Below are 14,647 nucleotides of genomic sequence, written 5' to 3'. Positions count from 1 at the left end.
ACGTGAAAATTAATGTACTAATTATTAAAAAAATTGAGTTATTAGAGTTATATTTTACAACTCGGTTTAAATTTAATTTTTTTCTGAATTAAATCAAGTTTATGAAATTACAACTCGAAATTAATTTAAATTTAATTTTTTAAGCTAAATCGAATTATAAAAACAAATTTTTCGAATCGAGTTTTACTCATCCGAATTCTGCTGTTTCGTGCTCAGCCACTGCGGCATCGGTCTTTCAACCTAAGTTCTAGCAAACTTTTTCACCACAACAGCCGACCATTAGAATAGTAGTAGATCTAGTTAACATCTTTATGGAAAGTGATGCATCTACAAATATTTATAAGAGTAAACATATAAATATTTATAACATAAATTTTTTATACGAATGTATATAATTAATAATAAAAGAATTGGTAAAAAAATTGAATTTCAAGAAGAGTATCAATACGTGGATTCACCACTGTTTATGGGGCAACTTGCTTCTTTGGATCTTGATGTTCCTTTGGGCAATGACTCCCAAGTCCCAACCAGAGAGCGTGTAGTAATTAAAAAACCGCGGCGGCATGCATGGCATTGGAAAATGCGAGACACACGCGGAGCAACCACAATTTCCGTTTTGAAAAGTCAAAGGATATGTGTAAGAATAAAACACTTAAAAGTCAACCCTCTCATTCATCGATGATAATCATATGCTTCAACTAAAACTCGAGGGTCATTCATGAGCGATGTAAGCATGGCGCCTCCATTGCCTTGCCCTTGGCATGTCGGAACTTGGACCACTCTCATCCTCCGTTGCTTTTTTTTTATTGTATTGACTTCTTCTTTATTTTCGGTTCCCAACATACAGAAGCTGACTTTTCTCTTAGGTCAAATCGGGGACAGGACCAGTAAGCTTCAGCATAACATAACATCGGATAATAATAAAAAAAAGATGTTCATTTCCTTGTCTTTTATACTTGAAGATGATCATGGTAAATGAAAGTTGATGGACCTCATTGTCAAATATATTAATTACGGGGACCATTAAATGAACCTGAAACATAATAAAATGTTGAAAGCTGTAATATTTATTACTAAGTAGTTGGTGCTGTCTTTGTATTATTACCAAACCCAACACAAACGAGCTTTCCAATGCAACAAAAAACCAAAGCAAACACGCCCTTTCTACTCTTCTGTCCTCTTTCTTCACATGCACCTCATTTAAATTTGTACAACGCCTTTGCGTTTTTGAATATATTTTCCAATAATATTGCTTATTTAAACTTAAATTCTCTTACCCTTAAAAGAGAGAGAAACGTGTGAACTAGCTTGGTAGCTAGTATGGTGTGATTTAACTTCCTAACCGACAGCTATACATTCATGCTGCTTGGGTTTTCACTAACATGCATGTATTTAATGGTTCTTGGCTACGTGAAAAAAAATATAATTTGTCAAGCAGATAAACCTTCGCTAATGCTAATAACATCACCTAATCTTACGATAATTTAAACTTTTTAAATAATGATGATCATTGGATCTCAACCATTATGGGGGTGATCAGTTGAGTTCCCAGAAAGGCAGAGCATTGATCATGGTCGGCTCCATCCAATGAATCAACTCGCCTTTTGTTTGTCAATTAGTAATAATTAAATTGAAACCATACCCTAACACAAGCATAAGAAAGAACATTTAAATCTTTTTTTCTTGTGTGAAACTTGATTATTAAAGAATGAAGATGATACATCTTATCGTCCATCTCCCACAAACAAAATAGGAAGGGTTGCAAAAGAAGCTAGTATTAGGACTCCTCCCTTGAATTCAACGGTAAGATCGAAGAATCGCTCCACAAAAAGTGCAGACAATTGCCTTCCAAGATTTCCAGTAAAACGGCACGTAGCAAAACCTGGTACGAGTCTTCATATCAGCCACACTGGCCCCTCCACCGCACCTCGAGCAAAACCCTGCGGCCGGCTTACTTTTGCTCACCTCCTTCGTCTGATCAACCAGAAAACAGAAACACACCATGCTTTTGTCGTCTTCTTCTTATTTTTTTAGCTTCACCGACCAGGATATATATATAATTCTTTTGAACAACCGTTGACTCCAATAGTTAACACTTAGCTGTTAAGAAAAAGCGAAAGGGAAGTTATTTGTATAGGTGAGTTAGTGGGGGCAGATATATATATAGGTGAGTTAGTGGGGGCAGATATATATATAGGTGAGTGGATGAGGGTTAAAGGGCGAGCAACTTTGGGTGCCTGATTTTGACCATTTCGTTCAGAAGTATGGGCAAAGAGTTGCTCGATGTTTAAGTGTTAACAAAAGCCTGTATGTTAACGACACGTGTAATTTAGTTGAATCTCACCCGTACACGTATAGGGGAGGAAAAGATAGGTAGTCTTGCAGGCGTAGAGGCGACGGATATTTTGTCGTTTGGTCGATTTAAGGTCAGACAATAATCGGTGTCCTATCGACTTTTTTATTTTGTTAAATAAATTATTTAATTATTTTAATAATAAAAATTAAATGCAGTTAATTTTTAAATGTAATTGAAAGAATAAATGAATTGCTTTTAAATCAATACAATTGTATTCACATTTATTTATTCATTTTCAAAGTTATGTTTAATTAAATTTCTATAAATATATTTATATACATTATCTATTTTTAAAAATATTCATATTCCTTCGTTTTATTTAATGTGGTCGACAACCGACACTCTCTCTTTATTTTTTATTTATAAGCTAAAACAAAATAATAAAATAACATCACTAATCCTTATATTCTTTAAGTTTTACAATTTGACCTTTAGAACATCATAATAGGGGCGAAGCTCTATTAGGTCCAAAGAATCCCAGACACTGTTAAAAATATAATATATTCATTATAATTTTAATTTAATAATATTTTGATTCATATAAAAATAAAATATTTAAATTAAAATATATATAAATTTAGTAAATATTTAATCGAGTAAAGGTCAAATTAAAAAATGATAACTTCATGTTCTCAAACTTTTGATTTAGTAACAATTTAAGTCATTCTAAGTTCAAATATTAAACAAATTAAATGTTCTCTTGTATATTTTGAGTTTTTTTATATATAAATCTAGTGTGAATATAATGACTCTTAACCATTTGATAATGTACATTAATATCTTTACATACACAATGCTCAAACACGGGACCTTGGGGATAACAATATCCCTTAATCACTAAAGATTCTCGATACATAATTTTTAATATGAATACCTAATAAGTCATTTTATTTTTCATAAATAATATAATATTTTGACCAGTCTATATTTAATACTAGCTTCATCCCTACATGCAATATCTCTGTTTCAAATAACAACGCACAATCTATTCATGAATATGTTCATATGTTGTTACACGTGAAAGATCTACACGGAAAAAAACCCCCAAAAAAATGAAATGGAAACAAAATCATAATGAATAATTAGTAACAAAATAACAGCGTATCACGAAACAAACGGATAGAGCATATTTATGCCATAGACAATACCTGGTTAAATGATTTTAATGAACAATGAATACTAAAGTAACAGACCAGAAAATTTCAGACTGTTCCTACTCACAGCAACAGGATTCCTACATCATGATCTCCTCTTCGGATCAAGCTTGGTTGCCTTAGTAGGAGTATTCACCTGCTGTCCCTTTACAATGGATGTATTTTCTCGGATCAACATTTGACGGATCAAATCTCTGCAACTTCAGTTCACAAACTAATTAATCGGCTTTATTATTGCCTTATACAAGTCAGTCTCCAATTGATTCGTTACTCGGTCGCTCCCTGCGTATGATGTCCAATAGATCTTGAACGACTTCAGACATAAGTGGCCTGAATTCTGGTTCAGACTGCAAAATGAAATTGCAGTTAGGAAGCATAGAAATTTTACTATCCTGTGGAAGAAGAGAGCCACTCTCCTAGTTACATAATATTCTCACCTGGACACATCGAGAAATGATATCGGCAAAGCGTGATAACGCTTTAGCGGGATACTCTCCGTTGAGAGAAGGGTCTACCATTCTGGATAATGCTTCAATGTCATGAAGCTGCGGGATTGCCCATCTCACTAGAAATTGTTCCCCTCTACTCCTATTCCTGAATAACATTTTCAACAAAATTTTAACTAAACAGTTATTTTCAGTGGACACCGATGATAACTGCAGTAAGGTTTCACCATTTACCTGTCATAAGATTTCCTGCCAGTTAAGAGCTCCAACATAAATACACCAAAACTGTAAACATCACTCTGGGAAGTATAAATTCCAGACTCGAATTCTGGTGCTCCATAACCGTAAATCGATTGTAGTTGTCCTGACAACTGAAAGTGGAACATTTTTAGGCAAAGAAATGTTAGTAGAAACGTCAGCCACTCTTTTTCTACGCTTATACTAGTAGGCGTTTTAACGGGTGGTGTCATTTGTCTAAACCAAGGATAGATGATTAACAATACTTCAAAGTCGCATAAACCAATTTTCCTCAAAATTATGTTTTCTAGAAAAATGTTGTCATCTTGTCTAACTTTTTATTTCCATTCAACTGATTATTTGTAAGACAGCATCTTGTCGAAATGCAAACAGTCTTAACAAGAATATGAAAATTTAGAGAAGCCGGTTAAAGTTATCAGCTTTACAAATGTACCACGTTCAGAAAGGTAATATTAAGATGATAAGCTTAAACCTACCTGGCTTACGGAACCTGATGCTATTAATGGAGCCAAACCACAATCAGAGACACGCACATCGAGATCATCATCGAGAAGAACATTGGCAGACTTGAAATTTCTGTGTACAACAGGTGGCTGGCAGGCCTCATGCATATACCTTACAATTTAGAACAAGAAAATCAGGACCGAAGTGGTGTGCAGTTCAACACAAAATCTTAAGGAAAGGGCTAAGCATAATTAACCACCCTCCCAAACCCCAAAAAAAAGTAGTGTTTATGTGTCTCGGTGTCTTGAGCAGAAAGAACCGTGAATGATCTGTTTAGTTGTATCAATCTGCATATTAAGAAATGCACATGTATCTTATTCCTCCTATTTTTTTGACGGCAGTAGCTACAAATGCAACTTTTCCAGTCCAGCATAAAGCTAATTGGAACAGAAAAGCCAGTTACAGAAAAGAAAAGGATTCATCACAAAACCTCCCATCTGTAGTTTTCACTGCTTCCTTTTGACCTGTTCATAATTATTTTATTTTACACCCATTATTAATTTAGGTTCATTGTTTTTACAATTTAGTCTTTATATACAAATGCAGTGAGCTCTAACCAGATTCAATTTTTTAATTTAACTCCTTGTCAATAGCATCATGCTCAAGCATTTGCACAATGTAACCAGTTATACCCGATCTACTTAAACAAAGACTTCAACAACAAAAGCAGTCAGTTGAAATTATATAGCTGGAACCTACTAGAATGGAGAGAAACAATGCCAAGATGACTTACTCTAAGGCTCTAGCAGCTCCAAGAGCCATCCGAATGCGGGCATTCCATGAAAACTTCTTTCTAAATTCATCATCAGAGTGCAGTGCATCCTGCAGTGATCCATTGCTGCAGTACTCAGAGATCAAAAGCTTTTGACCATGCTCCGCACAGTAACCCATTAGCCTGACAATATTCACATGCTGGATACGGTCAATATTCTCTATCAATTCAATAAATTCATCATCCTTCTGCTGACTTGCAACTCTCTTCTCCAGTTTCTTGATCGCAAGTAGCTACAGATGCATACAACAAGATCCATCAGAATCTGAAGCTGCTCGATACATACTAACATCTAAAAGGTCTACTTAATAAGCTACAGCCCCATCCATGCACAAGTGCAACTTGTGCATATACACAGGTGTAAAACAGGGTTAAGCAAAGGACGAAGGCAGGGAAGAAAAGTAGGAACTAAAAATTCTAAAACTGACTAGCAATATGTTATGGTATCTAAGATGTAAATTTACCAGCTCAGGTTAACTCCAAAGGCCTGTTAGGTGTATCATCATCATTACATTCCAATAGCGAGTCTATGACACAATAATACAGACTCTTGGAGAAAAATAATTAATGGGAGCATGCTTCTAGCAAAATCAAATCAGTTTAAACCCAACAATTATACCTTCCCATCCGGGAGTTCTGCCCTATAGACACTTCCAAGCATGCCGCCCCCCAACAGATTTTCTTGAGAAAAGCTATTTGTATATTGCTGAAGGGCTGCAATGGTGAAAGACTTTGCAAATGTAGATGCCTTTGGAGTTTTGGCAGAAGGCCTTGCGGTTGCTTCAGGCACAATGGGTTTCACAATGACCTTCTCAGAAAGTGGTACAGGAGGGGGTGGGGGCGGAGGCGGGGGAGGAGGAGGAGGTGGTGGTGGTGGTGCTGGTGGAGGGGGCTCCATCATCATCATATCAAAGCTAGTCATCCTACTCATGTCTATCTCATGGTCAAATCTCTTTGGAGTTGTGCCTATCCTTTCCACATTTCTCTCTTCCTTGTTCTGAGGCTTAGCAATTGCCACCATGCTTCCCCTTTCTGTTTGATTACCTCCCTCAGGTCTCGTAACTGCCACTTTCGGGCCTGTTCATGAATTTTCAAAAACCATTATTGCTTAAGTGATTGAAACCTGACGATAATAACAAACAAAAACTTTATCTAAAGTGAAATTGAGTAAAAGCTGTCATTTGCCTTTCTCTGTCTGACTGGTTGTGGCTGGCAAAGACCCGTTCCCAGTAAGGTTCTCTCTGTTTCCTCTATATTCTCCTACTTGATGTCGTTTGAAAGCCCCACCAGCCTCTTCCCTTCTACGGATGCACTTTGGCATAAAAAGCAGAAGTGCTAACGCTAATATTATAAACAACAAAACACCTGCAATTGATATCCATACCACCTTTTTAGTAGTTAAGAAATTCTTCTTCTCTCTAGAAGTAGATCCTTCCGACACAGAAGGTCCGTCAGCATGTTTCCCAGGTGTTTGATCAGATGTTGGTGTTTGACCAGAACGTGGCGGCAAACGGGGTGGTGCTAATGGTGATGTTGGAGCAGGCAATGGAGCAGCAGTGGAATTAAACGGGTTTCCATCACTCCTGTTAAGAGAATTTCAATATAAGCATACAAGTAACAGAAAGAAGTATGCAAACAGTATATTTGGTTTTATAGACATATATTTACAGGACGAAGCTCTTAAGAAAAAAATGGGGCAAGATTCATCAACAAAAGAAGATTACATTTGGTTTGTATGCTATGAGAAATTTGGAGACTTTTTGTTATTCAAATTCGAATGAGTGCCCGAATAAATATTCTCAATTTCTTTTAAAACTTTTCGGTTTACATTTGATTATTCGCCTCATACCAAAAGCATAGACTAAAAAATATAAAATGTCGAAAGGAACGTTGCCAATGGAGCATAAATCCATTATCCAGGTATTGACCAATTCTACAAGATAATTGATCCTATTGGTATTTCTGAATGATAAACGAAGCTTACAAACATATCTAGTATATGTATCTATGGCATCCAATGTATATAAAAAACCATGAACTTTAATGATGCGTGCTTGCTTAAAATTGATAGTACAGGGATTACTTGAAGCTCGGGATGCTCAGCATCTTCGCAGGAATGGGTCCGGAGAAAAGGTTATTCTCAATGTTCCTGTCCAGAATTGGATGAAAAAGGAGAAAACATTGTTAGCCAAGGTTCCTCCTAGCAGCTTCTAAAATCATTCAAAATTGGTTCTTGAAACGTAAAGAATTATAGTAAGAAAAGTTGATTCTAAAAAACGAAAATGGCATAGTTGAGAAAAGTACAAATCTCTTAGGGGAAGATCTTGTAAAACATCTAGCGTCCCAGACAGCTGATTGACCTGCAAACGTCTGCCAACGGAGACAGTCAGCTTTCTTGTCCATTCAATAAACATTGCCATTCAAAAACGAGAAGAACTCACAGAGTTGTTAGACCAGACAAATTTTCCATTGATGGTGGCAGAGGTCCACTCAAATTGTTACTGGACAAATCCCTGAAAAGAAACAATACACCAGCTTTGAATCGCCTATGAAACGAACTTGGAAATTAACAATAGAATTGAATTCTGGGACCTACAGATTGATCAATCCAGAGAGGGATTGAAAGGCATCTGGTATCCCTCCACTCAGTTGGTTGTTGTTCAATGACCTGATGGCACAAAAGTAGAGAAGTTCAGAATATATTCTGTTTCAAAGTAATATCCACAGCAGAAAAGCAAAAAACTTACATGTCTGTCAACATAGTCAAAGAAGCTAGTGAATCCGGGATGCTGCCAGTGAATTTATTGGCTGAAAGAAAACTGCCCAAATTTAAAGGATGTTATGAAATTGCAACAAGATGAAAATATATGAATTCATGTGAGAATAAAACATACAAGTTTTGCATGGTAACAGGCAAGCTGGATGGAATATTTCCCCCAATCTGGTTGTTGCTTAGATCTCTGAAACACAAAAAAATTACAAAAATCCACAACGCATTCCCAACATGTCATATAGAAATAGTACCGTCTAATGTTTCAAAACATATCAAACTACAGAAACCGATAATATGACATCAAAATGTTGGTCAGCGACAGACAAAGGCACATAAATTGCCTTGTACGAAGAAAGAAAAAACACCACTTACATTGCCTTGATAGAAGCAAACATTCCCAAGCTATCACCCAGTTCTCCACCCAAATTAGCAGCATTTAGAACTCTGCAAAAACGAGGCCATCACTTTAGAGATGTAAATATCAGCAATGCTGCATAACTTTTATTAATCTAAAGAGTCAAAGAAGGGGCATCCTACATGCTAATTATGTCCGAACCGTTACATTCTACGCCTTGCCATGCTTCATCACAAGGATCTCCGGCCGAAGCAACCCATCCAGGGAGTAAGGGAGAGCCCAATGCAGTATATAAGGTATTAATCGCAGCAACTAATTTGAGCAAAAAGAATGCAGGCAATTAGATACATAGCTCCACAAGATAACTACAAAGCATCAAAAGAATCGGAATGAACCGAAAACACAAACACTAAAGCATCAAGAAATGCTCAAACGAAAAGAAAAAAAAAATCCCTTTTAAAGGCTTCAATCCTAGCAGAGAATACAGGAAACAACAAAGGAGAGTTAAAGTTTATGAAAACCAAAACTTGTTCAGCATTTCAGCTATTTGACTTAGTCAAACCAGCTATGACTGTTTCTCCAGCTTCAGACAATTATGTAACCCATGTTCCACATCTTTGATTTTCTTCTAATTTCCCACATTTTCTCAGTAACCAAACAGATAAAACTAAAACAAGAACAAAAAATGCTGCAAGATTAGCTTTACCATCACTAGGATTGGTGAGTCCAAACGAAATCCTGGCCGCGCAGATCAGCAAAATTCCCGAAAAGATCTTCAAATTCTTCCATTCCATACCAGATCTCCAACTACCCATTGATATCTAAACTCAACTCTAAAAAAGACCTCCAATATTCCAAATCTGTCCTTCACACCATTAATCACATAACAAAAAACTTCCAATCTGAAAAAAAGGACAGATAGACAAAGTCGGTGATATAAACACAAAATGGTCTTAATAGAAAAGCTAAACTTGTTTAACAAAAAAATTGAAGAAAGAATCCAAGTCTTATCCACTGCATAAAAGGAACAAAAGCATAAACACAAGAGAATATACTAAACGTATATGTATGAACATCAGAAAAGTTCAAAACTTTCTTTTAAAAATAAGAAAAAAATTGAAGAGAACAAGCAAAGAAGAACTCACTGGAGAAGAAGAAGAGGCGGAAAGTTTGAGAGAAACGTTGAAGGCGAAATTAGTAGTAAATTGAAAAAGAGAAGAGGGAAAGAACTTTCAGTCGCAAAAATTGTTTTATATACTAATGCTGTTTTAAAATGTTAACCAAAAATAAATAAATATTGAAGTGAGAACTTGGGTGCTAAGATTCCAACCTCCATGAATTGGTGAATGAAAAAAGCAGAAACAAACAAGATATATATAAATAATGAAAAAGAAATTGCAGAAAAGGAAAGAGAAAAGTTACTGACCCAAAATGTGGAAAAAGAGACAGCAGAGGTTCTCTCTCTCCATGAATGAATCTCTCTCTTTTCTTGATAGTTTAATTTGTTTTGTTTTTTAAATGAGAAAATGAAGTCTAAACAGAAAGAACGGTGTCATGATGTGCGGGCTACTCATGTTTATCCAACTTCTTCTTTGTCTATCGTTAAAAAGGGATACTGAACACGCGCTTCCAGACACGCGTGATTGGCCGGAAACACGGCTCTAGCTGAGGTGGTTCGAAAAAGAAATTAAACAGATTTTTAGGCAGCCGGTGGGCGTCGTGGTTTTCAGGGTTTACGCATTCTTTCTTCTTCTTTATTATCTGACCCGCCTATCCGAACTGAACATGAATTTTAAAGGGTTGTTTGTTTGACTATGAATGTAATCATTCAACGTTGAATGTTGAATCGTTCAGTATTTAGCGTATTTATTTTTTATCTCTAAATGATTCAGTGTTGAGTGATTCAGCAAAACAACGATAAATGATTCAGCATCAAACTACATTCTGAATGATTCAGAATCATTATCAAATAGTATATCACATTCAGAGTTAATTCATACATAACCTCTGAATCATTCATCATTTGAATCATTTAACGCTTAATCATTCTGAACTAAACAAACATCCTTTAACTCAAGGTTTTATCTGCAAGTGTTATATATATAGGAGCTACAATTTTATGCTAAAAATATAAACTTTATTTTTAAGAAATTATATTAAAAGCGTAAGAATAATGGATGTAAAATCATATTTGAATTATTCCTTTTAATCTTGGTTTCTTTTAATAATTCTGTATAAATAAGTTGGCGCCTAACCCTGCTTAGTATATTGTTATGAAGGTCTGGAACATCCAAAAACAAAAAGAACTCTACGACATATGACAGAAGTCTAGTAATCGACACGTCATGTTTATCATCTTCATGTCAGCAAAACTTCTTTTAAAAAATAAATAAACTGAACTAATATATATATGGAAAAAAAGAATCTACATACATTTGTCTCTATGCCAGTGACACTGTTGATAACGTTATTTTCCAGCCACGTGTCATGAATTCAGCTTACATTATAGTAGGAGATGAACTCAGATTCCTTCCAAGTTCACGAGTTGTTTATTGTTCGAGTTTCAAAATAAGTGAAACAGTTATCGGCCGCATTAACGGAAGTTATACCGTGCGGTGATTTTAATATATAATTAAAAAATGTATTACCGGTTTTATTATTATTTTTTAATAAAATTGATAAAAAATATTTAAAATATTATTATTTTTATCTAAAACATTATTGTTTTTAAATATTTTTTGTAAAGTGTCTAATAATAATAAAATCGGTAGAAAAAATAATGTTTATGTAACGTTTTATCGAATATATTAACAAAACCGATAAAGCGTCTAATAATACAACAACAACAACAACAACAAAATTCTATTTCCATATGAAATGAGGTAAGGGGGAGGTAGGGTAGTAGGCTTGTCAACACACATTTTTCGTCATACTAGGATTCAAACTCCTAAAAATATGATAGAATTTTAGGATTCAAACTCCTAAAAATATGATAGAATTTTAGGATTCAAACTCTTAAAAATAGGATAACATTTTGCTAGGATTCAAACTCCTAAAAATAGGATAGAGTTCTACTAAGATTTAAATTCCTAAAGATAGGATCCACAAGCACTATAAATAGCCATTGTAACCCACCATTGTAGGACACGATTTACGCACAAAACACAGAGAAAAGCACAAAAAATACAAAGGCAAAGCTATTGTAAACGATTCGAAAAGGAAATAAAAGGTAGCATCTTTTTTTTATTTTTTTATTTTTTGCATGTGCACGTTATTTTTCTTGAGATTTGGTTCGAATAACCTAAAACGTGGGTTGCGCCGATGACCAAAAAGGGGTGGGGTTTCGAAGTTTCGAACCTAGATCTACTCCCGAGGCATATTCATTTTTTTAAGTATTTAATATTCCCCCAATTACTTCGAAATTTGACCCCTGATTTTTTTTTGTTTCAATTTAATCCCTTCATGTTTTAATTCATTTTCTTGATTTCGCATTTTTTACCTATTATACTATATTTTATTTGTTATTATTTTCACTAACAATTATATCTATATATTTTTTATATATTATTATTTGTTTCCTCCTCTTCTTTTTTATTCGTATATATATATTATGTACATATAACTACATATATGTATTTTAGTGTTTCATTCTAACATCTATTTACGTATATTACCTTTTATCATTATTATATATATCATATTTATTGCTTCATTTTCTTTATGTGTATTTTATTTATTTATATATATTACCTTTTTTATTTTATATTTATACTATTATTTACTATCATTTTTCTATGCTTTATTTATTTATTTATTATTTTATTTTATTTTATTTTATTTCTTTTTATTTTGGTTGAATTTATTTATTTTTTTATTTCATTTTTTTTATATCTAACATGTTTCTCAACTCTTTAAGGGTACATTTTCAATCGAACATAGGTAAGTTTTGGATCGTTATTTTTACCTTTTAATTTAAAATTACAATTTTCTTAATTAAGACAACTGAAAATTACGTAGTACCGAAAGGGCGGTTCAAGGGTGCTAATCCTTCCTTGACCGTAACCGACTCCCGAGCCTGACATATTTCTGGTAAAACGCAGATCAAGTAAGAAATAGGGTATCCGATCAACCCATTTATTTTAAATAAATGATCGGTGGCGACTCCAATCCATTTACCTAAGTCGAAGCCCAATTCCGGGGACCCAACCGAAAGACGGTTGCGACAGCTTGGCGACTCCGCTGGGGACGCAGGTAAGCGAGTCAGGCTAAGGTAATTTCCAGTTGTCTTTTTAACGAAAATGGTAAGTTTGAATTTTAAGGAAACATTTCGATCCTTATTACTTACTTCTGGTTATATTTTTTTCGAGTAAATAGTTGGACTGACCGTTTTCTAATGATTTCAGCTTTCCAAACTTTTTCATCCAAATGCTCTATACTCGAGCTCCGAACCCTTTTAAGTGGGGGTGAAAGCGACACCTTCGTGTGAATTTATTCACCGTGTGGGCCTAGCAAGTAGCCTTCGGGATACATATACCTTATGCCTTCGTGTGAATTTATTCTCCGTGTGGGCATAAGGGAATGTTTCATCCGAGTTTAACTTAGTCCATACAAGCCTTTGATGGGTTTAGGACTAAGGGTCTGGTAAGCCCAAGGGGGCACCAACAAGGAGAACTCGGGTACCGTTTTTTTAGAACCTAAACCGGGAGATGATGGAGAATTAGAGCCCACCCCAAAACCTCATTCCAAACCTTAGGCTGCTTTGATTTTATTTCCTGCCTTACTTTCTGTTCAAAGCATGCGAACTAGACAAATATGCGATTAGGATTTGTTTGAGATTAGCATGCGGGATAGAGATCATGTCTGGGTATGAATAATAAGCATGTGGGGTAGATATCATGTGGGGTAGGATTTTTCATTTTCATGATCGTTTTTTATTATTTTTCACCTCACTAACTCTTTTCATCTTTCTTTTTTTTCTTTTATTTTCATCACTTGCATCATTTAAAAGATGTATTGATCCACTAAAACGTGTTTGTTAAAACTCGAATAATCTGAATCCATGAACAAAGGTGTTGTAATACAAGAGATGAAAATACAAATGATAGTCTACAAGGCGACTATGTGTCACATTCAATCCAGAAGACGTGGTGCCCACAATTGAAGAGTATATCACTCTGCTGCATTATAAAGGACTCAGAATGAACCGGGTCTACATCAAGCACAATGAAAGCTTATCTTTGAAGAACTGACTGGCAGAGGTTGCAGGGGCAGGATGAAGGTTATGTATCTTGGAAGTACCTTTGAACACGAAAATGGCAAAATGATAGCTGAAATTGGAGACCATTGCTGGCGAATTCAAGAAACATATTAATCAACTTCACATAGTTCCTATCAATTAAGGGCTCCAATGACGAATTCGTTGGGAACAGGCTCAACAAAAGTAGATGCTCGAGATGCGATCATTCGAGACTTCTTGGACCAATACGAAAAATAACTCAATATTTTCACAGTTCATCCAAAGAGGCCGGAGCGGTTCGACAGGTTATTCAACCGGTGAAAGACGAAAGCAGAAGACTAGTCAACATGTCAGAAGCTGTCAGGATATTTTTGTCTCTTAAAAGATAAAACATTTTTGTCCCCAATAAGGATTATTCATAATAACAGGCACATTTCTTGGATCAATGCCTTGAACATTTCATTCATTCTTGCATTTTTTCATCTTCATCTACATTTTTAAGCATTTTCATAAACATGAAATTTCTTCCTAGATGATTCGATGAAGTGGATTTAACCACATGGAAGCAAGATTGTAACCTTAATGAAAAAAACTGAAAACAATACAGTGGGAGCCTGATCAGCTGATTGTAGGACAAAGCATGCCATGAAGATCTAAAGAATCTCCATATCCTAAGGGCTACGATGTTGAAGCTGTTACCGCATAAGAAACCCCAAACATTCCTCTAAAAACTGTAAGGCACTTGTCGAAAGGGGCATGGCATATACCATTTGCACTTAGAGGATTGTTTTGT

General features: G+C 35.1%; 2 protein-coding genes across 6 annotated transcripts; both read right to left on the bottom strand.

Annotated features, from left to right (window-relative positions):
- Window positions 1–1,794: 1,794 nt before the first annotated feature.
- Window positions 1,795–2,035, bottom strand: LOC120197044. The gene has a single exon (XM_039198684.1). It carries the CDS (start codon window positions 2,002–2,004, stop codon window positions 1,798–1,800), a length of 207 nt encoding a protein of 68 aa, XP_039054615.1. The 5' UTR covers window positions 2,005–2,035; the 3' UTR covers window positions 1,795–1,797.
- A 1,374-nt stretch (window positions 2,036–3,409) lies between these two features.
- On the bottom strand, window positions 3,410–11,422 carry LOC120197078 (protein STRUBBELIG-RECEPTOR FAMILY 3-like). Of its 5 annotated transcripts, XM_039198707.1 has the most exons (18): window positions 11,411–11,422; window positions 10,045–10,077; window positions 9,325–9,520; window positions 8,801–8,930; window positions 8,636–8,707; window positions 8,385–8,450; window positions 8,238–8,309; window positions 8,087–8,158; window positions 7,932–8,003; window positions 7,795–7,860; window positions 7,574–7,639; window positions 6,676–7,073; window positions 6,110–6,567; window positions 5,452–5,723; window positions 4,691–4,829; window positions 4,191–4,327; window positions 3,948–4,104; window positions 3,410–3,857 (listed from the first exon to the last, which is right to left on the bottom strand). In XM_039198707.1, the coding sequence occupies exons 3-18, from the start codon at window positions 9,431–9,433 to the stop codon at window positions 3,759–3,761; spliced, it is 2,385 nt and encodes a 794-aa protein (XP_039054638.1). In that variant the 5' UTR covers window positions 9,434–9,520; window positions 10,045–10,077; window positions 11,411–11,422; the 3' UTR covers window positions 3,410–3,758. The 5 variants fall into 5 exon arrangements, with proteins under 5 accessions (XP_039054638.1, XP_039054639.1, XP_039054637.1 ...); XM_039198708.1 differs by lacking the exons at window positions 10,045–10,077; window positions 11,411–11,422 and adding an exon at window positions 9,764–9,861; XM_039198706.1 differs by lacking the exons at window positions 10,045–10,077; window positions 11,411–11,422 and adding an exon at window positions 9,779–9,842 and having other exon boundaries at window positions 9,325–9,521.
- Window positions 11,423–14,647: the final 3,225 nt, after the last annotated feature.

The sequence above is a fragment of the Hibiscus syriacus genome, unplaced genomic scaffold, assembly GCF_006381635.1.
Source record: "Hibiscus syriacus cultivar Baekdansim isolate YM2019G1 unplaced genomic scaffold, ASM638163v2 tig00117040_pilon, whole genome shotgun sequence".
In the NCBI taxonomy this organism is placed as follows: domain Eukaryota; kingdom Viridiplantae; phylum Streptophyta; class Magnoliopsida; order Malvales; family Malvaceae; genus Hibiscus; species Hibiscus syriacus.
This window is presented reverse-complemented; position numbering and strand designations above follow the sequence as displayed.